General features: G+C 41.7%; 1 protein-coding gene across 2 annotated transcripts in view; it reads left to right on the forward strand.

Moving 5' to 3' along the window:
• The first annotated feature begins 12298 nt into the window (after nt 1-12298).
• TUB (TUB bipartite transcription factor) overlaps nt 12299-27485 on the forward strand; it is a 91637-nt gene continuing 76450 nt past the window's right edge. Inside the window, exon 1 of one of the 2 annotated variants that reach the window (XM_077113878.1) lies at nt 12299-12467. In XM_077113878.1, the coding sequence (XP_076969993.1) occupies nt 12412-12467 (56 nt within the window). In that variant the 5' untranslated portion in view covers nt 12299-12411. The remainder of the gene's footprint in view (nt 12468-27485) is intronic. The other variant, XM_077113880.1, reaches the window with a different exon arrangement.

Below are 27485 nucleotides of genomic sequence, written 5' to 3' on the forward strand. Positions count from 1 at the left end.
TTTGTCCCCTCCCACTCCCATTCTGTTTAGCATCACCATGGCCTATGGATTCTTTTTCTCCAATCCATTACAGTCATTTTGGGGATGCTCAGATTGATCCAAGTTTGGCCACTGGAGCCGCTTCATGTGTCTTTCTTTTACATAATCCCATCATTAGTTAAGCTCTTCCTTACTTTAGCATAAAAAGATGTTCAAGGCTCACCTTGTACTTACTTTCTCTCTCCCAATTTTGACTCAGCTATTTATCTGAGGGACCTTGATTCTGTTTAAAGGCAAGGTATCTAGAGACCAATCTCTGGGATCTAAGTGTCCTTGTTGCTACTGGGGTATCATTGTTTCCAAGTTCTTTGAACAAACAAGGCTATGAATTTATTTTTAAATTGCAAGTTCATGCTGAGAACTCCAATTCCAACCCCAAATCACAAAGTTCCTGTGCTTTGCTTATTCTCTTACAGCAGGACTTCTAGTTCCTAGCAAAGTTTATTAATGTATATGCTAGTGCTAAATATGTTGTGGAATCCACTGGTATCTTTACTACTGTGATGGTTAAGCTGTGTGTCAGCTTGGCCAGGTTATGGCTATTTGGTCAAGCAAGCATTGGCCCGATTGTTACTGTGAGGATATCTCATGGACTTTAATCACCATTAAGTCGATTGTATCCATGGCTGATTACATCTACAATCAACTGAGGAGACTGCGTTCAGCAATAAGAGAAATCTCATCCAATCAATTGAAGGCCTTAAAAGGAGAAGTGAGGATTTCATCAGTCAGAAGGAAAAATTTTCATCTCTACTTCAGCCAGCCAGCTTTTCCTGGGGAATTCATGAAAAACCTTCATTGGAATTACCATCTTGCAGCCCGCCCTATGGAATTTGGACTTACCCATCCCCACAGTCACAAAAGCCAATTCCTGTTAAAAATCTCATTTTATATATATATGTATATAAATATATAAATTATATATGTATATATAATATATATATGTATATAATATATATGTATATTATATATATATTATATATAATATATATATTATATATATATATATATACACACCCTGTTGGTTCTGTTTCTCTAGAGAACCCTGATAATACAACTGCCTTGGAGAAGGTAGGGGCTCACTTAAAGGGATGAACCAAAAGAGTCATCATCTCTGCCCCTTCCACCAATGCCCCTGTGTTTGTGATAGGTGTGAACCATAAGAGTATGACAACTCCCTTAAGATGTTAGCAATGGCTCCTGCGCTACCAACTGCCAGCTATAATCCACTGTGGGGGTTAGAGGAGAAGGGAGGAAATAAAAGCCAGTCTATTACCAGTCATTCTAACTCTTTTTTCCATGAAGTTTTTACCCCAATAGGGTTACAATCCTATTACTCTGCTTTGGCTGGTGCTACAATAAAAGGCAAGCAGTGGCTGTCCTCAGACAACAAGGTGAAGGGGAAAGTGCTGAAATGCTTTTTTCCGACTTATTCTCTCACTGCTGCCTGATGCTTCCTTCCACCTCAAGCTGCAGCCATCAGCTTCTCCCGACACCTCCAGGTCAGCACAGCCTTCAGGTTCCTCAGGAGTTTCTCCTGACTCTTCTGCTGGTTCCTGAATGTCATGCTTTTCTTTCATGTTTATATCCAAACCTACTAGTTTTCCATTTTGATAGGAATGAGAAGAAACATCTTTTTTTCTGAATCACACCTTGGCAGCAGATCCGTGGCTTGACTGGAGAAGCTTTAAGACATATCCATATGAAAGTCATGTGAGCATGTTACTGCTGCTGATGTCCACTAAATCACAGGGTTCCCTTTTATGAAAATCTACAGAAAAACTCTTTCTCAAGCTCTGGTTTCAAGGTAGTTGTGCCACTTTTGAAGAACTTGTCTCTTTCTCTTATTGAATCCCACAAGCCAGGAAGCTTACAGTATTCCTCTAGTGTTGTGCAGGACATCACAGTTTGTGTTTCCGTTTACTAACTTTAAGCCAAGCTTTATCTTGTTATCTTTTCTTTATTTTCCTTTCTTAAAAATAGATTTATTGCAGTACATGTCTATATGTAATATCTCAGATACTTCTCAAATAAGGTAGAAAATTATTAATCGCCACATTGTACTCTGGGAGGGTTTTGGGGATCTGGCTTCTATTTCACCAATTAATAGTTACTAATTTAATTTGCTAATCATTTCTCATCTCCATGAAATCCTTTCCTAATTCAGACTGTTCTTTTTGTGACTACTAACTTTGATGTCACAGAAGAAATATGTCATTTAATCCTGTTAAAACACAAATCAATATTTCAGAAACTTCTACAGCAAATCCACTTGCCAGGGATAATAATCCTCCACATCTCTGAACAAAGATTCTGCTTGCCTTGGGCATTACTTGAAAATTCAAGATATCCATCAGCCTCTATCCTGCATAAACAGCTTTTAGTATACAAAAAGGTTTCCACATCCTAATCTCAATACTTAATTGGACTTAATCAGCATTTTACAAAATATCCAGACAATTCCATCTTTTCTTTAGGACTGGGATCCCAAGAGAGCCTTGACTTATTTCTCAACTTTTAATGAACCTACACCAATATCTCCCTCCGGTGTATTTCCTACCACCTGGCCCAGAGCGCTGTCTCTCTCCTCCCTACGCCTCTCTTTGGTTTTCTAGCATGTATAGTAAAGACCTTTATTTTCTGCTACATTTGACTTCAGTCTTATCTATAGACAGCATTTCCAGAAGTTACTGCCCTAGATGTCATGGATCTTATCTCACTTAGTCCTTAGAGCACGGAGGAGTAGGTTCTTACTGAAAGTTTACCTGGCATAGCCCATAGATATGACATCAGGCTCTGAGCATATCAAATGAAGGGATTAATATTTCTCCCACACTCTAGCCATAATCAGCATTTCCAGGAAGACTCAAAAGGGCCTGAGTTGTTTAGGATAGGAATCCAATTTCTGGAACTCTCTTGGTTCTCATTGTAATATCTAGGAATCAGTGCACACTCAGCAATGCAAGTCCTCCCAGGGAAAACAAGATTCCAGGCATCCTGCTTTTCCCTAGTGATGTCTTCCAAAGGGAAGGAAGCTGCCTATGGTGCTTAAGTCTTTCCCATCTGATTCATCCTGGTCTGTGATTCTTTTGATGATCTCTTCTGTCTTGCTGAGTCTGCCAACCCCATGCTTATGTTTCTGTCTCATGATGACAGGCTGTCAATTTTATAGTGGTCTCTCTGCCCCTGTGTTCATGATAATGAGCCTTCAGTCCCAGCCCAGAAAGAGCACAGCTATATGCCTGAGGCTTTCTGAGTCATAGCCACTAGAGGGCTCCCATTACCACTTAAAGCCCTCTGATTGGCAATTCACTTTCCTTTTAATTCCTGTGCAGTTTTCTATGGGCCTAGTCCAGAAAAAGCACCTTCACTTTGGAGGGACTAGGATAGTGCAAAACATGTGACCAAAGATTCAAGGTGATTTCCTAGGCCACCTTCGAGCCACAGAGTGATGCCAAAGCATCTTCTTTTATCTGCACTCCAAAATCACTCCCATAAACACATTTCAACCTTGCTTTGGAAACACAGCTTCAAGTAAATCTGCTAGGGGCCACACCCCTCCCAGCCAGATATATAAGCCCCTTCTACACAGGAATTCTGGACCTGTCACTGCCTAGGAGAAACTCTGGCCCAGACCCTGACCACCAAATTGAGGTTTCTGGCATTTTTCATCAGGGAAAGGGGTGTTTACTAGTCCTATGGCCCCTAGTAAAGGACCTGGACTCTCCATAGGGTGCTGGAGTTTTGGACAGGGTAAGTCGGGGTAGAAAGAGGGAGATGATACATGGCAGGATCATGACCAAACAGTTCCATTTGAGATTGCTCAATCAATTGGGGTTCAAAGGGTAGATTAAAGTTAGGGTCAGCTGGAAATGGAAGCCCCTATTTAGACTTAAAAATTCCCCTGGAAAGGGAATGCACTGAATTTGGGCACTCCTGAAAGCAGAACCTGAGACAAAGACCTGGAGGGAAGGTAGTTTAGGTGGGAGGTGATACAAGGAGCAGAATTAAATTGAGACAAGGAAAGCCAATAAAACCTGAGGTATTGAGCTGATTATTTGTAGGGCAACAGGGGCTCAGTACCACTGAAAACCCTCTGAAAAAAAAACATGTGAAATGCCCCCTCAGAATTCTCCCACTGAAAGAGTGGAAGGTTGGGGTATTTAACCAGTGCCCCTATTGGTTAAAAATTTCTCTTAGGAGCATGAATTTCCTCAGACTTACAGGCTGCATCTGCATGTGGACTGGGCATCCTTCTGGAGCTTTAAGAGAGCTTGAGGTGGGAAGTAAAGTGCAGGGAACTGTCCACCACAACAGTGCTGAAATCAGGGAGATTGATGCGAGGTGGCATGGTACACCACTCCTGTTGCTCAGATCTGTGCCTGCCTCACAATAAATCCATTTTGTCACCAACTCTTTAAAGTGGTGCTAAGAAATCTTAAAATTTTTTTAAAAAAGGACTTTTAACACAAAGGCTAATGTAATATTCTATAGTCTCCTGCTGTAGCCAGTCCTCTCACATCATTCCTATTCTAGATTTCTCTTATACTGGGTCAGCACTAAAGCTGGTCTTGGTTGCTAGTCCTGAAGGTATGAGCTCTTGATTGCCTTGCAATTATTAGATTTTGTTTGCTGAGTTTGTCTGTTTATGGTTATCGTTGGTTCTGAAAACACCAAGAGGCACTCCAGCACAGTCTTGGTTTGCTAGGGCTGCTCAAACAAATATCACAGACTGGCAGGCTAAACAACAGGAATTTACTACCCACAATTTTAGAGGCTAGAATTTCAAAATCAAAATGTCAGCAGGATCACATTTTCCCCAAAGTCTGTAGCATTCTGGTGGTAGCTTGCTGACAATCTATAACTCAATGTCTCCCTCCGTCACATGGCTGTCACTCTCCCCATCTGTCTCCTATTACTGTATCTAAATTTTCTCTGTTAATAAGGGGCCTAGTCATATTGGTTTAAGGTCCAACCTGATTCAGTTTGGCCTCACCTTAACTAATAGCATCTTCAAAGATCCTGTTTATAAATGGGTTCAAATCCATCAGACTTAGGGTTAGAACTTGAATATGTCTTTGTCAGAAAGATGATTCAGTCCGTAACAAGCACTGTCCCCATTATGCCACAACATTCCTAGATCCCCAGGATAATCAGGAATTATTACCTCCTTCAGTATGGTAACTCTTTTTTTACCTGATGATCTGCTAGCATGTGGATCCCAAAGTGACCCAACAGTATATTCAGTGGAACTCTACTGTGTTAGTCAGTGGAAGCCTTCCCCTGAGAATCAGAACCATAATCAGGCAGAGACAGTTGCAGAAATGAGAAGCGTAACTTCTGCAAGTAGGTCACCAGAGTGATGATGAAAGGAGCCAAATCCTAACACCTCCTAGTTACTGTAGCCCTGTGTAGTCTAACCATTGGAGACACAGCACTATATGTCAGTTGTTAGTTTAATGCATATGTTATATGCCAGAAGACAGTGATTTGATCCACAGTGTGTAATCCCAAAACTAGTGCCTTACCTGGACCTTTAAGAGGTCATTTCTACTTGCTATACTCTGCTTGCAGGTAGTGGAAAGGTAAGAATCATTGTCTTACAAGACAATTGTCACATCTCCTTTATCATATAATAGACCCATGAGCTAAGGCTACAATATTTAGCATCCTAGGATGGTAAATCAATCTATAAGTTTTTACAGGAGCACTACAGGAAGAGGAGATAAACCCATTTTCAGAAAAAATGTCGGGTCTAGTAAGAACAAACCACTGCCCACTCCAGGATAGAAGGAGTCTGTTGTAATCAAATTACCTCTAAGCAATGGGTCAGTCTCCTCAAAGAAAGATACCATAGTGAGAATCATATTTCAGTCTCTGCTGCTGGCAAATTGGACATTCTTTCAGCAGCAGCAGCAATTAAGTCGGCCTTGGTGAGAGGGAACCCATGCCGGTGTGTCTATGCCAAACTTTCATGACTTGTCACCATTCCTACTCCATTCATGGCCCAGGCACTCAGTTGACTGAGGACATGAACTGGGTAATATCTACCAGACAATTCATTCTGTATACATGATTATTAAATGCCTCATCTACAATAGATGCCTTCTGGTAGGCATTGACAAGAGACACAAAGAGCTGCACAATTTGATACAACCCCTATGTGTTAGTTAGATTCAGTTGTCAACTTGGCCAGGTGAGCACACCTAATCTTGTTGCTGCGGACATAAGCCAACGGTACGTGAACCTCATCTGTTGCCAATTACATCTGCAGTCCGCTAGGAGGCGTGTCTGCTGCAATGAGTGATGTTTGACTTAATTGGCTGGTGCTTAAATGAGAGAACGCAATGTAGCACAGCCTAAGCAGCTTGGCATTCCTCATCTCAGCATTTGCAGCTCAGCCCAGGCCTTTGGAGATGCAGAAAGAAGTCACCCCGGGGAAAGTTGTTGGAACCCAGGGGCCTGGAAAGAAGACCAGCAGAGACCATCCTGTGCCTTCCACGTAAGAAAGAACCTCAGTGGAAAGTTAGCTGCCTTTCCTCTGAAGAACCAACAAAATAAATCCCCTTTTATTAAAAGCCAATCCATCTCTGGTGTGCTGCATTCCGGCAGCTAGCAAACTAGAACCCTATTCATCGATTCACACATCTCTTCCCTAGAATTCCTTATCTCCAATCGTAATTCACCAAGGCCTCTGACCAACCAGTCAAGTTATTCTCCACTTTCAAGAAGCCTATGTATGTTCTTACTTCAGTTCATGCCTCCGACGTGCAGTTGATGGTGAAGTGAACTGATCAAGGCTCTTCCCACTGTGAAGATGCCCCTCACCCCCCACCCCTCACCTTTAGAACCTCTTCTGAGTGGGTGTGTAGTATAGCCGCAATTCACTTTTGGTTCATATCATTGTATCAAGCCAACACATGCATTTTCTCCTATAGCAGTGGTGGTAGGGAACACCCACATATGTGAATCCATAAATGTGAATTGAGGGAGCAGAATGATGCAACAGGGGTATATGACATGGAGTCTGAATCACCTTTTTATGTAGCTTAATTGAGGTCTCTGCATCTGCCAAGACTCAATACCAAATGTTCAATTGCCATCTACAGTGAATTGCTGCTGTGCGCAACTGAACTTATGACTGGTAGATCTGAAAATACAATGGGCAGTTCTAGTCATATAGTGTATTGATGTTCTATTGTCAAGTATTCAGACTCCACTAGGGAGATGCTTTTCCAATGATGAGTAGTTTTCTGCTAAAGAAGACATGATTGCTTAACTCCCAAACCTCAAAGGTCTCCTACTGGACTTTTCCAGAGACTCCAGACAGTATTATTAGGTAGTACAAATACCTCTGATGCTATTGGATCTGTCAGATCATAGAATCTGAGAGTAAGGGTAACTTATACCTCAGCTTAAACACATTTAAGATGCCTTTCTTACTTTAGGACACATTTTAAACTGAGTTTCCCTTTAGATGGTTGTAGCAGCATTCCAGAGTAGTATATGTTGCCTCTAAACTCCAAAGAGGCCCACTGTATTAGTTATCTATTATTGTATAGCAAACCACCCAAAACCTTAGTGGCTTAGAACAACAAATATTTATTATCTTGCAATTTCTATGGTCTGAGAATTCAGAAGCAGTTCACCTAGATAGTTCTGGATCAGATCTCTCAGGGGAGGTTGCAATCAAGATGTCAGTGAGTGCTGCAATCATTTGAAGGTTTGACTGGGGCTGGAGGACCCACTTCCAAGATGACTCATTCACATAGCTGTTTGTAAGAGACATTGGTTCTTTGGTACATGAGATGCTTGAGTGTCCTTCAGAGCAGCTGATCCCTAAGAGAGAGCAAGACAGAAGCTGCAATTTATTTTACTACCTTGAAAGTCACACACTGTCATTTTTACCTCATTCTATTTGTTAAAATGGAGTAGATAAGTACAACCCACATGTAATGGGAGGAAAATTAAGTTTCACCTTTTGGAGAAGTATTATCAAAGTATTTATGGACATATTTTAAAACCAGCACATCCTCTAAGGGCTGTGCTCCTTTCTTACTGATAGGGGGTTCAAGACAAAGATAACTTGTCCTTTGTTTCAGACCACTGGATCCCTTAAACCTTCACCAATAAGTTTACATCACTCCCTCTAGTATCCATGGGCTTTATTTTTGAAGAGTGAAAGGATATGTAGTCATCATTTTTCAGTATTTTCAAATTAGTGTTGATTTTTCTTACAACTCCCAACTTTGCTGTCAAAGACAGCAGCAGGCTGTCATACATGGTAGCCCCACACTTATGGCTCTGACTCTTATTGGGGGGGGAGGGGGCGGGATGATGCCTGCTGTGGCCTATTTGGAAGCCTGAGCAAAGGGCCTGAGAGGGCTGCTGGATGAGCAAAGGAAGAGTCACAGATCCTGCAAGGAGTGGACTCCCTTCCGGATGGGGCAGAGGAATCCAAGTAAACAGAGCCCAGGTAGGTTATTAGCGGAATGACAAAATCAAGGCAGAAGCCCAAGCCAGGGGAAGCTGATAGGAATTTGCTAATTGCTACCATCAGGCCAGGACTTTCCGTATCCAATAGCCCTAAGCACTATGGAGGAACTGTATACATGTCTGGAGTCATTGTGAGTTGCTGGTTCCTGGTTTCTGGCTTAGTCTCACTGTGCTGGAGCCTCAATGCTGCCCCTCCTCCTTACCCCAAGGGATGGGAGCTCTTGTCCCTGGAGAGCTGACAATCTATGTGGACTTCTTAGTTCCCTATCTCAACTCTTCCTTCACTTGCAGTAGAACCTGAGGACTCAGAGTTGGGCTGAGAGGGTGCTCTATGGAAAGAATCTCCTGCCACTGTGTGGGTTTGGTGGGGGAAGATAGAGGAACAGTTAATGCATGAAATTGTGATATGGTTATTCAGTTGGGCCTTTGAAAGTAAAGCCACAACCCCATGTGTGAGGGGTGGGGTGACCCATCAATTGGTGAGAACTTTCAAAGTGCCAGTCACCTGATATCTAAGAACAGGAACAGGGGCATCTTCACCTCTTGATCTTGAGCATTCCAGTATCAGGACATCTAGGGAAGAAGAGTCTGCTTTTTGGTATTACGGTATAGATGTTTGCAGATGGCCAAAGGGATCACACAGGGTTCTGTACCATCTGTGCATTTTACAATTTCTCATTTATTTTCTTGTTGTCTTTCCTCCAAAATTAATGAAGTCTTTAAAGATCCGGCTTGTCTCAGCTGCACTGGAGAACACAGAAGGTGTCCACCTGGACCAGAGTTAAAGCTGGAGCATTGCCGCATGAGGTAAAACTTGTTGGTAGCAGTGGGAATGGCAGCCAAAGGGAAAAGTTGAAACTTGGCATCACAGTATAGAGTGCACTTGGCTCTAACCAGCAGTGCTTGTTTTCCAGAGATTTACTTTTGTAATATGAACTTTGCTTTTTTATTGGAAGTAGTTTCCCTTTATAGTTCTCCATCTCTGTTGTACCCAAAGATATTTCTTCCCAGTGTTTATTAGCCAGGGACACAGACTTCCAGGTCCCTGTTTTTCATTTTGCCATGATGGACTTTTGATCCTGGGTCCTGGTTTTGGGAGTCTCCATTGCTTGTTTCCTTTCCCAGAAATTTGCTGGACAGTTTTGCTTTAGTATGGCTGAGGTATTTTCACTTACTGTAGGACAGCTGGGCTCTGAAGAAGCAGTCCTCCTCATTGCCAGACTCCTTCTCAGATAACCCCGAGCCCTACAACCTCCTAGGTCACACTTTCCTTTGAAATCCAAATAGACTGTCTCCATGAGTGCATGGGTAGTTCAGTGGTAGAATGCTTGCCTTCCATGCAGGAGTTCTGGGTTCAATTCCTGGACCATGCATACCCCCCCCCCAAAAAAAAAACATCCAAATCAATTATCTCCGGCTTGTCTCCTTTTACTTGGAGCAGTACAGTCCCTCACACGTCCAAGAATTCCCAGGGAGGGGCATGTTCTGATCAACATAGGCAGAATTCTTACTTGGTAGCTCAGGGTTCCAATGAGCAAGAAAGCTGCAGGGTCTTTCGTTAATTAAGCTTGGAAATCACATAGCACCAGATTCCAGCGAAGGTAACAAAGACTACTTATCAGTGACAGGAATGTCAAAGATTTTATGGTTGTGTTTTAAAACTGCCACACTTCCCTCTCCCACACAATGCAGACACACAGTTACTGGCATTGATAAAGTTCAGGGGTCCTTTCTCTGGAGCTTTTTGGGGGTTCTTCCATCTACTCAATCCAGGGTTCCTCCATGGATTCTGGGATATAGCTTCCCTACAGTTGGTTAAACACCTGACCTTGAACTTCTTATTTGCACTTCTAGAGGGGACAGAATTTGCAAGCGAGGGTCTGGGCACTCAGTACACCTGCTATCTGCACTTGTAGCTACAGAATTCTTCTTGTGCCAACTACCTGGTTCCCTGGAGAGGCAAAATCTTTGAAGGAAGAACATCCTTGGGCACTTGTTTTATAACATATGGGTCAGGAGCAGTGGCTTCTGGTTCTGTAATTTCTGTGGGAGGTCTGACAAACTCCCCACATCCTCCAAGTAGGGAACTTTACCCCTCAACCTTGACAACAATGAGCTAAAGTTCTAAGCAGTTGCAATAAGCAGTTTCTTTGTACTGCTTAGTTTTGTCTGCTTTGTACAAAGCATTTTGTCAAGTACCTGGCCCTCAGTATATATGGTTAATGTTGTGTTTGGGCAGCTCTGAGGGCCAGTTGGGGAACTTCACAATGGTTATACAGAGATGACTGCATTGCACAAGGGTGTCAAATCGAAAAGCTAGAGGGACCAGGGAACTGTGGACAATAGGTAAACACAAGCTCTAGGTAATGAGAGCAGACATTTTTTTTAATGCTCTATCCCTGCCTTGCTTGAAGGCCAACCTGGACTTGCCAGATTTTCCTAGTTTTCAAGGAAGGACAGAAAGGGAGTTGCCACATTTTCCTATTTTTCAAGAAAGCGCAGAAAACTAGATCTAGGTATAAAATTTCCCAATTTTTGAATGTTGCCAATGCATTCAATAATAATTTAAAAAACTGGGCAGGACAATAAAACATATTTATGGACTGGATGCACCAGGTGGGCTGCCAGGTGAAACCTCTATTAACAGGCAACTCTTTTTCAGAAATTGTTTGATGGCTATATCAGGGTAGCTCAAACACTGCCTCCGTCTTCTCAGCACTCCACCTCCAGAGAACGTCAGCACCTCTATCCTGACCCATCCCCACCTTGACTCCAGCATGGTTAGCACAGCCCATCCCCCACCCCCACCCCCACCCCACCACTGTAGCTGCACTGAAAGTCCTTCTTAGGCTTCTGTGACCCTAGCAAGAAGATTATACCTGCAAATCCTCATAGCCGGCAGCCCAAGGAAGGAGGGGTCTGGCAGACAGGGAGGCACCAGCCTGCTCTCTCCACCTCCCACCTACCCACCTAGGTGAACCCCTCAACCCTCAGCCTCCTGGGCCACCCTCGACCCGGTATAGACATAAAAGACACTCTTCCCTAGTTGAACCAAGAAAGGTTGGAATTTTTCCAAAAAATTTTTTAAGTAGTAACGAAGAGAAAGCGCAAAGGGAAATAAACAAAAAGAGATTGCCTAGAAATGGGAGTATTTACCGAGTTTGGTCGTCTGAACCCAAGAGGGCCATAGCAGGCTGAATCGCTGGGTGGGGGAATCCAGCCAGGGAAGTGAAAGAAGGAGTGAATTTTCACTTCTAGTAAGGAGGGGCTGAGTGTCAGAAGTTTGAGGGGTGCAGGGAGATGGTGGGGATCTCTGAAATTCAGGGGACGGGTATTCCCATTCCAGAGAAGGGGGAACTTGATGGTGGGAGGTTGGAGGGGGTGAAACGGTGTAAACTCCCACACTGGAGGGGAGGGGGCGTCTCCGCAGAGGGTACCTCGGTAGGGGAAGCGTATGGAGGACTCCCACCCAAACAGGAGAAGGGAGAGCCTCAAGGCAGTCCCTGTCCCGGGAAGGTTTTGAAAGAGGCGGGACCCTAGAGATGCCGGAAAAGAAGGAGCCGTTGCCATGGCGACGCGGAGCACACATCGGAAATAAATAAATAAGCAAGACCTGCTGCCGCAGCCGCGCCCCCGCGGGACCCGAGCGCGTGGGAGGGGGCCCCGCGGGCCCGGGTCCCCGCAGCCCGCGCGTCCCTGCCACTGGCAAAGCTGAAGGGGGGGGTCACTTCTCCCCCCCGGGGGGCGAATGGTACAGTCCTCCGCCCGCGCCCGGCGAGAGCCAGCACGCCAGTACCCAGCCCGGCTCAGGTCGCGGGTGCCCAGCGCAGACGCTGCCGCCGCGGGTGCAGCCCTGAGCAGAGCTGGCAGGCGGCGATGGAGGGAGTCAGCAGCCATCGGACCCTGTCCTACAGCCGCTGGAGCTACGACAGGTAGGGAGGGTGCCTGGAGGAGGGCTCGACCGGGCTCCTCCTGGAGGCCCTGCGTGGGTGCCCGCTGACGCTCGCTCTCCTGCTCAGGAAACCTGTGCGCCAGGGTGAGAGGGGTGTGGGCGCCCGGAGCGCCCCGAAGCCGGAGCGCGGGCGAGGGTGTGCGCACACCTGCTGGTCAGAGCCGTCGGACGAGGGCACCGCGGGCACTGGGACCGCAAGCCGCCACCCACCACTCCCCGCCGGCGGCCCGGGGGGAGTCAGGCTGCACTTCAAGTGCTCCGAAGGGCCTGGAGGGGACATACCGCAGGGCGGGGGCCGAGCGGGCTGCCATGGGTTGGGCGAGGAGGGGCGCCCCCTCCCGGCTCCTGGCCGCGCCCCTAGGCAGGGGCAAAGGCTGACCCGCTCGCTGAGACCCTGGCTCCTGGTTGCCAGGCCCAGTAGGTCAGGGATGGTAGGAGAGGCGCCGGGCGCCGGCTGAGTTGCCAGGCTCCCCGCCTGCCCTGCTGGGACTGGAAGCCGCTGGAGGCGTGGGCGGCTCGTGGCCGCGCTCCCTACGCACTTGTCCTGTTGGAAGGAGTCATCGTCCCTGGAGAAATGAGAAAAATAAGGACAATGGAATGAGTTGGTCATAAAGTGGAGTAGATTTATTCTGGAATCAGGTCCTTTCTACCTTTTGTTTTTGGTGTGTTAAACCATGATGATAGTTTGGTGGTGTTTTTTTTTTAAGTTGGCAACCCCGTGTCGACCTTCAGAATTCTGCAGTTAAATTTTCTGATCCATGGCCCTAAATGGTGAGGGCTGAAAGGAACTTCATTAACCCAGCTACTCTCACCTCCGCGAAGTCTCGCTTCCTGCCGCTCTCCTTCTTTCCACTCCCCTAACGACATTCTTGCATCTTTGGCTCCCTTGTTTTCCTTGATTGGGAGGAACAGGTGTCCCTCCTGCCCAAGACTAATCCTCCTAATCCTCCCAGGACTCCTCCTCTCCCTGCAACCCTTGCCTGGCCTCCCATCGGTCCCATCTCTCTCCGCCAACTTCAGCTTCTCTGTGCTGGTGCTTTCTCCCCAGCCTGTAAACCAATTCAAGTTTATCCTATCTCCCTCTTCGGGATGGGTGCAACCTGTCCATCTCTTTCTTTGCTTTCATTGCTGTTTTTGGGGAAAATATCGAATCTAAGTTGGTTGATTGTTTCCTCATCTACCCTTGATTGCACAACTCTTGCAATCTGCTGTCCAATTTACAATTTCAGTAAACTTGCCCTTTTGAAAAGCAGTGCTCTCTATGGAAAAGAACTGTACAAAATTATTGAAATTAAAATAACTTACAAGTCTGTGTTCAGACTCCAAATTACACATTCATTTGCTTATTCAACTAACATGGACTGAGTGCAACCTATGTGCTGACCTCTGAGGGTAAGGAGATAAAAAGACAAATATACAGTGCTTAGCATACTGCTTGTGATATAGTAGTCTTGTAAGTAGTATATATTATTGCTCTTTTATTAATAAATATCTTAAATGTCTTTGGGAACCCTCATCTTCCACAGTTTGAAAATCATGATTGCTCTCCTTTCTGGACCCCTAAATAAAGACATTTCCTAAGGTTCTGTCCTGACACCCTCAGCACCTGTGGAGCTGTGTGAAGAAAACAGCTTCCTCTGCCTGTTCCCAAACCTACTGAGTCAGAATCTCCCTGGGTAAGATTCTGAATCAAAATTGGTATAAAACTTCTCAGGTGATTTTGACATAGCTGGTCTGACTGTCCTCTTGAGCCATTCCTCTACCCCACCCAGCTCCACTTTCTAATTTGTACTTAGTTCTTTTTTTTTTTTTTGTACATGGGCAGGTACTGGGAATTGAACCTGGGTCTCCAGCATGGCAGGTGAGAACTGTGCCACTGAACCGCCATTGTCTGCCCAGTACTTAGTTTTAAAAACATAATTATTAAATTATTTTTAAAATTGTATAGTTTTAAATTAACAAGTAAATTTAAAATTATTAATTATTTATAAATAATTTAAATATTAATTATTAATCCTCTATAAAACTTAAAATTTTCTATGAGCATATAGGTTTATGGTACATAGGTATGAAAAGTGAAATTCTGTGATTCTGTTGCTTCCATTCCCCTCCCCCAATCCCTAGAAGTAACCACTATAGCAGTTAACCCTTTCTAACCCTGTTCTTTGGCTTCTGCCCCACTACACTTCTGAACCTATGAAACCACTCTTCCTCAAGTCCCCATTGAACTTGACCTTTCTGCAGTATTTAACTTCTTTTTCCCTTAACTTCTAGGAATTATATGTGGAGATATATATATATATGTCAGTTATCTATTTCTGTGGAACAAATTACCCCTAAACTTAATGGCTTAAATAGCAACTATTTTAGTTAGTTCAAGATTCTATGGATTAGCAATTTGGGCTGGGCTCAGCTGGGCAGTTTTTGTGGTCTGGACCAGGCCCAGCCTTTCTTGGTTTCTTCCTCCCATATCTAGTGTTCAGCTGGGACAGCTGGGGCCTCTCTCCACATGTTGTTTCATCTTCCAGCAGGTAGCTCAGGTTTGTTCACATGGTGATGGAAGAAGGTTCCCAGTGAGAGAGTAGAAGTTACAGTGTCGCTTGGGGCCTGAGGTTGGAGTTTGCACAACATAACTCTGCCACATTCTATTGGTCAAAATAATTCAAAATGCCAGAACACATCCAAGGGGTGGGGAAATAAACCTCATCTCTTGAAGGGAGGAACTGTAAAGAATTTATGGCCATTTTTACAATCTACCATAATATACAGGCTACATTTTTTAAACTGCTGACTCTACTTGGTCCCCACTGTCCAAATGTGAGCACATGCCAATGTTCTCTATACCATTTCATTACATCCCATCCCATCCCATTCCATTTTCAGGCTACGTTCTGGTCTCAGGTTTCAACTTGATGCTTTTAACATATAAACCCCTATTTCCAACCCCTACCTCTTTGTTAAGCCATTCCCCTACATCTTTAGATACCTAAGAACATCTCCAACTAGATATTCCAATACAGATGCTATATTCTTTATTCAGCATCCTTTCAGCTAAATAACAGCACTTTTAAATTCCATCACGAATGCTAGGCACAGCTCTAGTCCTGCATGGGTCAAGTTATAATCTCTACCCTCCCTTTCATTTTTTTAAAAATTTTTAATTGTTATTAATAAAACCAATCAACATACAATATGAACATTCTTTTTTTATCACAGTTGTATATTCATCACCATGATCATTTCTTAGAACATTTGCATCAATTCAGAAAAAGAAATAAAAACAGAGAAAAATTCATACATACCATACCGCCTACCCCTCCCTTTCATTGATCACTACTGAATTTATTTTAACATTTGTTACCCCTATTATTTATTTATTTTTAATCCATATGTTTTACTCATCTGCCCATAAGGTAGATAAAAGAAGCGTCAGACACAAGGTTTTCACACTCACACAGTCACTTTGTGAAAGCTATATCATTATACAATCATATTCAAGAAACATGGCCACTGGAACACAGCTCTACATTTCAGGCAGTTCCCTCCAGCCTCTCTGTTACACTTTAACTAAAAAAAGTGATATCTATTTAATGCGTAAGAATAACCTCCAGGATAACTTCTCGACTCTGTTTGGAATCTCTCAGCCATTGACACTTTATTTTGTCTCAATTCACTCTTCCCCCTTTCGGTTGAGAAGGTTTTCTCAATCCCTCGGTGCTGAGTCCCAGCTCATTCTAGGGTTTCCGTCCCACATTGCTAGGAAGGTCCACACCCCTCGGATTCATGTCACACATAGAGATGGGGAGGGCAGTGAGTTTGCTTGTCGTGTTGGCTGAGAGAGAGAGAGGCCACATCTGAGCAACAAAAGAGAAGATTCTTTTGGGGGTGACTCTTAGGCCTAATTGTAAGTAGGCTTAGCCTATCAACAAACCCCAAGATTGGGGGCTCAACGTATTGCTTTGGTTTTCCCCACTGCTTATGAGAATGTCAAGAATTCTCCACTTGGGGGAGTTGAATTTTCCCCCTTTCTCACCATTCCCCCAAGGGGACTTTGCAAATACTTTTTCATTCACTGTTCAAATTCTTCTGGGATTTATCGAGGCATCACTCTGGACAGACCTACAAAGTCTCATGCCCTACTCAAGGTTCCATGTACTTATGATGTTCAATTAAGTTGTCCATGTAAGTTATATTAGGAAATGCACTAGTCGAAATATAAATTTTGTACCAAATAAACATTTTTGCTTTAGTCTCACACATAAGTTAAAGTTTTAAAATATTAATTACCATCTATTTTCAACACCCCGCATTATTGACATTCCTTTGTTCCTCCTCATGCAAAATATTTTTAAATTTGTACATTAGTCACTATCATTATACACTCTAGGCATCCCTGGATTATACCGTCTCAGTCTTTATCGTATATCTTTCCTTCTGATTTCATTTGTGCCCCCAGGACTCCTCCCTCTATCATTCTCACATTTAGCTTTATTCAGTGTTCTAACATTATTGTAGTTAGGTAGTATTGTGCTATCCATTTCTGAATTTTTACAATCAGTCCTGTTGCACAATCTGCATCTCTTCAGTTCCAATTACCCAATATTTACCCTATTTCTATCTCCTGATGATCTCTGTTCTTAACTGAAATTATCCAAGTTCATTCATTAATGTTAGTTCATATCAGTGAAACCATACAGTATTTGTCCTTTTGTTTCTGGCTATTCTCTCAGAATAATGTCCTTAAGGTCCATCCATGTTGTTATATACTTCATAACTTTATTCTGTCTTACAGCTACATAATCCTCCATCGTATCTATATACCACAGCTTGTTTAGCCACTCGTCTGTTGATGGACATTTGGGCTGTTTCCACCTCTTGGCAATTGTAAATAATGGTGCTATAAATAGGGTGTGCAAATGTCCGTTTGTGCCTTTGCCCTCATGTCCTCAGAGTAGATACCTAACAACGGTATTGCTAGGTCATATAGCAATTCTATACTTAGCTTCCTGAGGAATGGCCAAACTGCCTTCCACAGTGATTGTACCATTTGACATTCCCACCAACAGTGGGTAAGTGTTCCTCTTTCTCCACATCCTCTCCAGCACTTGTCATTTTCTGTTTTGTTGATAATGGCCATTCTGGTGGGTGTGAGATGATATTTCATTGTGGTTTTCATTTGCATTTCCCTAATAGTCAGGGAAGTTGAGCATCTTTTCATGTTCCTTTTGGCCATTTGTATTTCCTCTTCTGAGAAGTGTCTGTTCAAGTCTTTTGCCCATTTTGTAATTGGATTATCTGTCTTTTTGTTGTTGAGTTGAACAATCTCTTTATATATTCTGGATACCAGACCTTTATCTGATATATCGTTTCCAAATGTAGCCTCCCATTGTGTAGGCTTTTTTACTTTCTTGATGAAGTTCTTTGATGCACAAATTGTTTAATTTTGAGGAGTTCCCATTTCTTTCTTCAATGCTTGTGCTTTGGGTGTAAGGTCTAGAAAATCAGCTCCTATTGTAAGATTTATAAGATATTTCCCTATGTAGTCTTCTAACAGTTTTATGGTCTTAAATCTAATGGTTAGGTCTTTGATCCATTTTGAGTTAATTTTTTTATAGGGTGTGAGATATGGATTCTCTTTCATTCTTTTGCATGTGGATATCCAGTTCTCCAAGCACCATTTATTTATTTATTTATTTATTTTTATTAATTAATGGAAAAAAAAAAGAAATTAACCCAACATTTAGAAATCATACCATTCTACATATGCAATCAGTAATTCTTAACATCATCACATAGATGCATGATCATCGTTTCTTAGTACATTTGCATCGGTTTAGAAGAACTAGCGACACACCAGACAAAGATATAGAATGTTAATATAGAGAAAAGAAATAAAAGTAATAATAATAGTAAAAAAAAAAACAAAAACAAAAATGAGCAAACAAACAAAAACAAACAAACAAACTAACTAAACCTATAGCTCAGATGCAGCTTCATTCAGTGTTTTAACATGATTACTTTACAATTAGGTATTATTGTGCTGTCCATTTTTGAGTTTTTGTATCTAGTCCTGTTGCACAGTCTGTATCTCTTCAGCTCCAATTACCCATTATCTTACCCTGTTTCTACCTCCTGCTGGACTCTGTTACCAATGACATATTCCAAGTTTATTCTCGAATGTCCGTTCACATCAGTGGGACCATACAGTATCTGTCCTTTAGTTTTTGGCTGGACTCACTCAGCATAATGTTCTCTAGGTCCATCCATGTTATTACATGCTTCATAAGTTTATCCTGTCTTAAAGCTGCATAATATTCCATCGTATGTATATACCACAGTTTGTTTAGCCATTCTTCTGTTGATGGACATTTTGGCTGTTTCCACCTCTTTGCAATTGTAAATAACGCTGCTATAAACATTGGTGTGCAAATGTCCGTTTGTGTCTTTGCCCTTAAGTCCTTTGAGTAGATACCCAGCAATGGTATTGCTGGGTCGTATGGCAATTCTATATTCAGCTTTTTGAGGAACCGCCAAACTGCCTTCCACAGTGGTTGCACCATTTGACATTCCCACCAACAGTGGATAAGTGTGCCTCTTTCTCCGCATCCTCTCCAGCACTTGTCATTTTCTGTTTTGTTGATAATGGCCATTCTGGTGGGTGTGAGATGATATCTCATTGTGGTTTTGATTTGCATTTCTCTAATGGCCAGGGACATTGAGCATCTCTTCATGTGCCTTTTGGCCATTTGTATTTCCTCTTCTGAGAAGTGTCTGTTCAAGTCTTTTTCCCATTTTGTAATTGGGTTGGCTGTCTTTTTGTTGTTGAGTTGAACAATCTCTTTATAAATTCTGGATACTAGACCTTTATCTGATATGTCATTTCCAAATATTATCTCCCATTGTGTAGGCTGTCTTTCTACTTTCTTGATGAAAAAGCACCACTTATTGAAGAGACTGTTCTGTCCCAGGTAAGTTGGCTTGACTGCCTTATCAAAGATCGATTTTCCGTAGATGAAAGGGTCTATATCTGAACACTCTGTTCAGTTCCATTGGTCAGTATATCTATCTTTCTGCCAGTACCATGCTGTTTTGACCACTGTAGCTTCATAATACGCCTTAAGATTAGGTAGCATGAGACCTCCGTCTTCATTTTTCTTTCTCGGGATACTTTAAGCTATTTGGGGCACCCTGCCCTTCCAGATAAATTTGGTTATTGGTTTTTCTATTTCTGAAAAGTAAGTTTTAGGGATTTTAATTGGTATTGCATTGAATCTGTAAATCAATTTAGGTAGAGTTGACATCTTAACTATATTTAGTTAACACAGTATGAACATGAACACGGTATGCCCTTCCATTTCTTTAGGTCTTCTGTGATTTCTTTTGACAATTTCTTATAGTTTTCTTTGTATAGGTCTTTTGTATCTTTAGTCAAATTTATTCCTAAATATTTTATTCTTTTGGTTACAATTGTAAATGGATTTTTTTCTTGATTTCCCCCTCAGATTGTTCATTACTAGTGTATAGAAACACTACAGATTTTTGAGTGTTGATTTTGTAACCTGCCACTTTGCTGTACTCGTTTATTAGCTCTAGTAGTTTTGCTGTGGATTTTTCGGGATTTTCGACATATAGTATCATCTCATCTGCAAACAGTTGAGAGTTTTACTTCTTCCTTTCCAATTTTGATGCCTTTATTTCTGTTTCTTGTCTAATTGCTCTGGCTAGAACTTCCAACACAATGTTGAATGTCAATGGTGATAGTGTACATCCTTGTCTTGTTCCTGATCTTAGGGGAAAACTTTCAGTTTTTCCCCATTGACGATGATGTTAGCTATGGTTGTTTCATATATTCCCTTTATCATTTAGAGGAAATTCCCTTCTATTCCTATCCTTTGGAGTGTTTTCAACAGGAAAGAATGCTGAATTTTGTCAAATGCCTTCTCTGAATCAATTGAGATGATCATGTAGTTTTTCTGCTTTGATTTGTTGATATGTTGTATTACATTAATTGATTTTCTTATGTTGAACTATCTTTGCATACCTGGGATGAATCCTACGTGGTCATGGTGTATAATTCTTTTAATATGCTGCTGGATTCAATTTGTAAGAATTTTGTTGAGGATTTTTGCATCTATATTCATAAGAGAGATTGGTTTGTAGTCTTCTTTTTTTGTAATATCTTTGCCTGGCTTTGGTAGGAGGGTGATGTTGGCTTTGTAGAATGAGTTAGATAGCTTTCCCTCCTCTTCAATTTTTGTGAAGAGTTTGAGCAGGATTGGTACTAATTCTTTTTTGCATTTTTGGTAGAATTCACATGTGAAGCCACCTGGTCCTCGACTTTTGGGGGAGCATCTTAACAACTGATTGAATTTCTTTACTTGTGATTGGTTTGTTGAGGTCGTCTGTTTCTTCTCGAGTCAATGTTGGTTGTCCATGCCTTTCTAGGAAGTTGTCCATTTCATCTACATTGTTGAGTTTATTCGCACATAAAGTTGTTCATAGTATCCTCTCATTACTTCCTTTATTTCTGTGAGGTCAGTAGTTATGTTTCCTCTTCCATTTCTGATTTTATTTGCATCCTCTCTCTTCTTTTTCAGCCTCACCAAGGGTCTGTTCTAGTTTGTTAACTGCCGGAATGCAATATAAAAGAGACGGAATGGCTTTTAAAAGGAGGATTTAATAAGTTGCTTGTTTACAGTTCTAAGGCTGAGAAAATGTCCCAATTAAAACAAGTCTATAGAAATGCCCACTCTAAGGCATCCAGGGAAAGATACCTTGGTTCAAGAAGGCTGATGAAGTTCACAGTTTCTCTCTCATCTGAAAAGGCACATGGTGAACATGGTCAGGGTTCCTCTCTCATCTGGAAGGGCACATGGTGAACACAGCATCATCTGCTAGCTTCTTCTCCTGGCTTCTTGTTTCTTGAAGCTCCCCAGGTGGCATTTTCCTTCTTCGTCTCCAAAGTTCGCTGGCTGGTGGGCTCTGCTTCTCATGACTATGTTGTTCTGCTCTGCTCTCTCTGAATCTTCTTCATTCTCCAAAATATTTCCTCTTTTACAGGACTCATGAAACTTATCAAGACCCATCCAAATGGGTGGAGATGTGTCGTCACCTAATCCAGCTTAACAGCCACTCTTGATTGGGTTACATCTCCAGGGAGATGATCTAATTACAGATTCAAACATGCAGTATTGAATAAGGATTGTTCTGCCTTTAGAAAACAGGGATGGGATTTTGATTAAAACATGGCTTTTCTAGGGTCCGTACATCCTTTCAAACCAGCACAGGGTCCATCAATCTTATTGATTTTCTCATAGAACCAACTTCTGGTTTTGTTGATTTTTCTCGATTGTTTTCATGTTCTCAATTTCATTTATTTCTGCTCTAATCTTCATTATTTCTTTCCTTTTGCTTGCTTTGGAGTTAGTTTGCTGTTCTTCCTCTCATTGTTCCAAGTGGACAGTTAATTCCTTGATTTTTGCTTTCTTCTTTTTTGATATAGGCATTTAGGACAATAAATTTCCCTCTTAGCACTGCCTTTGCTGCATCCCATAAATTTTGATATGTCATGTTTTCATTTTCATTTGCCTTGAGATATTTACTGATTTCCCTTGCAATTTCTTCCTGGACCCACTAGTGTTTTAAGAGTGTGTTGTTGAGCCTCCATATATTTGTGAATTTTCTGGCACTCTGCCTATTATTGATTTCCAACTTCATTCCTTTATGATCTGAGAAAGTGTTTTGTATGATTTCAATCTTTTAAAATTTTATTGAGACTTGCTTTGTGACCCAGCATATAGTCTATCCTTGAGAATGATCTATGAACACTTGAGAAAAAGGTATATCCTGCTGTTATGGGGTATAATGTTCTCTAAATGTCTGTTATGTCTAGCTCATTTATTGTATTATTCAACTTCTCTGTTTCTTTATTGATCCTCTGTCTAGATGTTCTGTCCATTGATGAGACTGGGGGAATTGAAGCCTCTAACTATTATGGTAGATGTATCTATTTCCCTTTTCAGTGTTTGCCTCATGTATTTTGGAGCATTCTGGCTTGGTGCATAAATATTTATGATTGTTATGTCTTCTTGTTGAATTGTTCCTTTTATTAATATGAAGTGTCATTCTTTGTCTCTTTTAAATGTTTTACATTTGAAGTCTAATTTGTTGGATATTACTATAGCTACTCATGCTCTTTCTGATTGTTATTTGCATGAAATATCTTTTCCCAACCTTTCACTTTCAACCTATGTTTATCCTTGGGGCTAAGATGTGTTTTCTGTAGACAGCACATAGATGGGTCCTGTTTTTAAATCCATTCTGCTAGTCTATGTCTTTTGATTGGGGAGTTTAATCCATTAACATTTAGTGTTATTACTGTATGAGGAATACTTTCTTCTACCATTTTACCTTTTGGATTTTATATGTCTTATCTAATTTTCCTTCTTTTTATCTTTACTCATAGTCTTCATTTCTACACTCTTCTCCACACCAATCTCTCCTGTCTTTTCATATGTGTCTCTACTGCTCCCTTTAGTATTTCTTGCAGAGCCAGTCTCTTGGTCACAAATTCTCTCAGTGATTTTTTGTCTGAAAATGTTTTAATTTCTCCCTCATTTTTGAAGGACAGTTTTGCTGGATATAGAATTCTTGATTGGCAGTTTTTCCCTTTTAGTAATTTAGATATATCATCCCACTGTCTTCTCGCCTCCATGGTTTCTGCTGAGAAATCTACACATAGTCTTATTGGGCTTCCCTTGTATGTAATGGATTGCTTTTCTCTTGCTGCTTTCAAGATTCTCCCCTTTCTCTTTGACATCTGATGTTCTGATTAGTGAGTGTCTTGGAGTACGTATATTTGGATCTATTCTGTTTGGGGTATGCTGCACTTCTTGGATCTGTAATTTTAAGTTTTTCATAGGAGTTGGGAAATTTTCAGTGATGATTTCTTCCATTAGTTTTTCTCCTCCTTTTCCCTTCTCTTCTCCTGCTGGGACACCCACAACATGTATATTCGTGCACTTCATGCTGTTATTCAGTTCCCTGAGTCCCTGCTCATATTTTTCCATTCTTTTCCCTATATTTTCTTTTGCTTGTCAGATTTCAGATGTCCCATCCTTCAGTTCACTAATCCTATCTTCTGCCTCTTGAAATCTGACATTGTAGGTATCTATTGTTTTTTTCATCTCTTCTACAGTGTCTTTCATATCCATAAGTTCTGTGATTTGTTTTTGCAGACTTTTGATTTCTTCTTTTTGTTCATTCCTTGCCTTCTTTATATCCTTCCTCAATTCACTGATTTGATTTTTTATGAGATTTTTCCATGTCTGTTCGAACATTCTGAATTAATTGTTTCAACTCCTGTATCTCATTTGAATTGTTGGTTTGTTCCTTTGACTGGGCCATATCTTCAATTTTCCTAGTATGATTTGTTATTTTTTGCTGCGTCTAAACATTTAATTACCTTACTTAGTTTATTCTGGAGATTATTTTCACTTTTTTTTTTACCTAGAATTTTCTTGGTTGGATGATTTTGTTGTCTGTTTTTTGACATTCAGTTCAGCTTTTTCTGGACCTCTAGCTTAGGTTTTGTTTAACAGATCAGAATTTTTCAATTTTTGTTTTCTTGTTTCTTTCCCCTATATGTTGCCTTTTTCCCCCCTTAGGAGGGTCTACTTAGGTATTATAGACCCCAGCCGGATTTTCCCAGACCAAATTGGCCTCCTGTCAGGAGGAAAGAGTCACCTGTGTCAGTCTTCCCTGAGGGTGAGACCCAACAGATTGAAAGACTTTCCTAAGGAGCCTCTGGGCTCTCCGTTTTTCCTATCCTGCCCAGTATATGGTGCTTGTCTGCCTGCAGGTCCCACCAACATAAAATGATGCATTAACAAGAAATGATGATCATACATCTATGTGATGATATTAAGAATTGCTGATTGCATGTGTAGAATGGAATGATTTCTAAATGTTGTGTTAGTTAATTTTTTTTAATTAATTAAAAAAAAAATGATGCAGTACCTTTAACTTCAGCAGACTCTCCCTGCTGGGGCTGTGGTGGAGACAGAGAAGAGGTTGTAGTCTGGTTTTAATCCCTTCACTTTTCCAGACCCTGGGGTCTGAACTCCTTGAGGGAGGCATTCCACCTGAGCTGGGACCCACTCCTCTCCTGGGGAAGGCACAGGCTCCAGACATACTCAAACAAGCTTAATTCTGCCTATGCCTGGGGTAGTGGAGCCGGAGAAGCCTTGCAGCTGCATCCAAAGAGCAGTCAAGCCGTAGAAACACAGCCACCAAAACGAAAGGGAAAAATCCTTTTCAGAGCAGGACCCCCATTCCTCAGGTTTGCCAATTAAGAGCCTAAGATACTCATTGCTCTGTGTATCTCCAGGTCCTATGTGCCCCCTCCCCTCCTTCAGGGCCCAGACCTTTCCAAATACAAAAAAACCTCTTTTTTTTTTCCTTTCTTTTTCTGTCAACTCTGCCCCCTCTGCGCTGGTGCAAAAACCAGTGACCTCTGCTTTTACTCGAAGTAGTCAGAATTTGTGAATTAATTCCACAATTGGAGTTTGGTTGTGCTCAGCCCCTGCTGCTGGTAAAGTCTCTTTCCTTTCTCCTCTGGGAAGCAGCCTGTGGGGGAGGGGAGCCGGCTGCCATGGCTTGGGGAATTCATGGTTCTGGGGGGCTTGCAGCAGGTCCAGCTGGCCCGGACTGAGGTACGCTGTGTGTCCGGTCACTGATGTGACCCCAGCAGTTGTTCTGTACTGTTCTTGGCTATTTATTAGCTGCTCTGGTGGATGAACTAAATCCCACACCTCGCTAAGCTGCCATCTTGACCACTCACCTTCCACCCTCCCCTTCTTACTGTGGCATCAGGATACTACCTCAAAAACCACTTAGCTATGCAGACTGTCACCATTTCCACCATCTTCCTGTTCAGCTGAGCCATCTAAGCACCTATCAATGTTTTTACTTCTCTATGGTTAACTTCACTCCCATGCTCCGCAACAGCTCTTCTAAAGTCTCAAGACTCCTCTCTACTTAACCTGGACGCTACACCCCAAATTTTAAGCCAATGACCTTGTCTCTAGCTCATTTGAGAAAAAGTGATTACATCGAGCATGATCTTTGTAACTTCCTGACTCTGTGTCGCTTCCTCTCCACTCTGTTCATGCCCCTCTGAGGACTTTTTGCTGTTTCCAATTCTTTGCTATTATAAACAAGTCTATGATCAACAGCCTTGTATATATAACTTTTTTTCTTATGACTGATTATTTGATTAGAATAAAACTCTTTGAAGAAGGATTACAGGTGTGACTTGGAGTTATTGAGGTTGGTTCCTAGATCACCACAAGGAAGCAAATATTGCAATAAAGTGAGTGACACAAATATTTTAATTTCCCCGTTTAATTTCCGCAGTTTGCTAGCTGCTGGAATGCAACACACCAGAGACAGATTGGCTTTCAATAAAAGGGGATTTATTTAGTTGACATATAGTTCTTCAGAGGAAAGGCAGCTAACTTTCAATTGAGGTTCTTTCTTATGTGGGAAGGCACAGGGCAATCTCTGCTGGCCTTCTCTCCAGGCCTCTGGGTTCCAACAACTTTCCCCAGAGTGATTCCTTTCTGTATCTCCAGAGGCCTGAGCTGAACTTGAGCGCTGAGATGAGGTATGCTGAGCTGCTTGGGCTGTGCTTCATTGAGTCTCTCATTTAAGCACCAGCCAATTAAATCAAACATCATTCATTGCAGCAGGCACACCTCCTAGCCGACTGCAAATGTAGTAGTCAACAGCAGATGAGGTTCACATGCTATTGACTTATGTCCACAGCAGTAGAACTGAACACCTTCATCTAGCCAAGTTGACACCTGAATCTAACTACCACACCCGTTCATGTGAAAGTTATGTTTAGTCTATATTTTTTAAGTGTGCAGTAGCATTATGTCTGAAAAAAACAATAGTTAATGAGCATTTTAACATTAAAAAATATTTTATTGCTAAAAAGTGCTAACCATCATCTGAGCCTTCAGTGAGACATAATCTTTTCGCTGGTGGAGGGTCTTGCCTCGATGTTGATGGCTGTTGACTGATTAGAGTGGTAGTTGCTGAAGGTTGGGGTGAGTATGGCAATTTCTTAAAATAAAACAACTCTGAACTTTGCTGCATCAATTAACTCTTCCTTTCACGAATGGTTTCTTTGTAGCATGTCATGCTGTTTGATAGCATTTTACCCACAGTAAAATTTCTTAACAAATTGGAGGCAATTTTCTTAAATCATGCTGCTACTTTATCAACTAAGTTTATAAAATATTCTAAATCCTTTGTGCTTATTTCAACAATGTTCACAACATTTTCACCAAGACTAGATTGGTGAAATCAATCTTGAGATGTCACCAAGACATCTCAAGAAACCACTTTCTTTGCTCATCCATAAAAAGAAAGTCCTCATCTATTAAGGTTTTATTGTGAGATTGCAGTAATTCAGTCACATCTTCAGGTTCCACTTCTAATTCTAGTTCTCTTGCTGTTCCCACCATGTCTGCAGTTACTTCTTTCATTGAAGTCTTGAACCTCTCAAAGTTATCTATCAGGGTTGGACTCAACTTCTTCCAAACTCCTATTAATGTTGATATTTTGACCTCCTCCCATGAATCACAAGTGTTCCTAATGGCATCTAGAATAGTGAATCCTTTCCAAAAGGTGTTCAATTTACTTTGCCCAGATCCATCAGAGGAATCACAACTATGGCTGTTATAGTCTTATGGAATGTATTTCTAAAATAAGACTTGAAAGTTGAAATTACTCCTTGATCTATGGACTGCAGAATGGATGTTGTGTTAGCAGGCATGAAAACAACATTCATCTCGTTGTACATCTCCATCAGAGCTCTTGGGTGACCAGGTGCACTGTGAATGAACAGTAATACTTTGAAAGGAATCTTTTTGTCTGAGCAGTAGGTCCCAAAAGTAGGCTTAAAATACTCAGTAAACCATGTTGTAAA

Source organism: Tamandua tetradactyla, chromosome 8 (genome assembly GCF_023851605.1).
Source record: "Tamandua tetradactyla isolate mTamTet1 chromosome 8, mTamTet1.pri, whole genome shotgun sequence".
Taxonomy (NCBI): domain Eukaryota; kingdom Metazoa; phylum Chordata; class Mammalia; order Pilosa; family Myrmecophagidae; genus Tamandua; species Tamandua tetradactyla.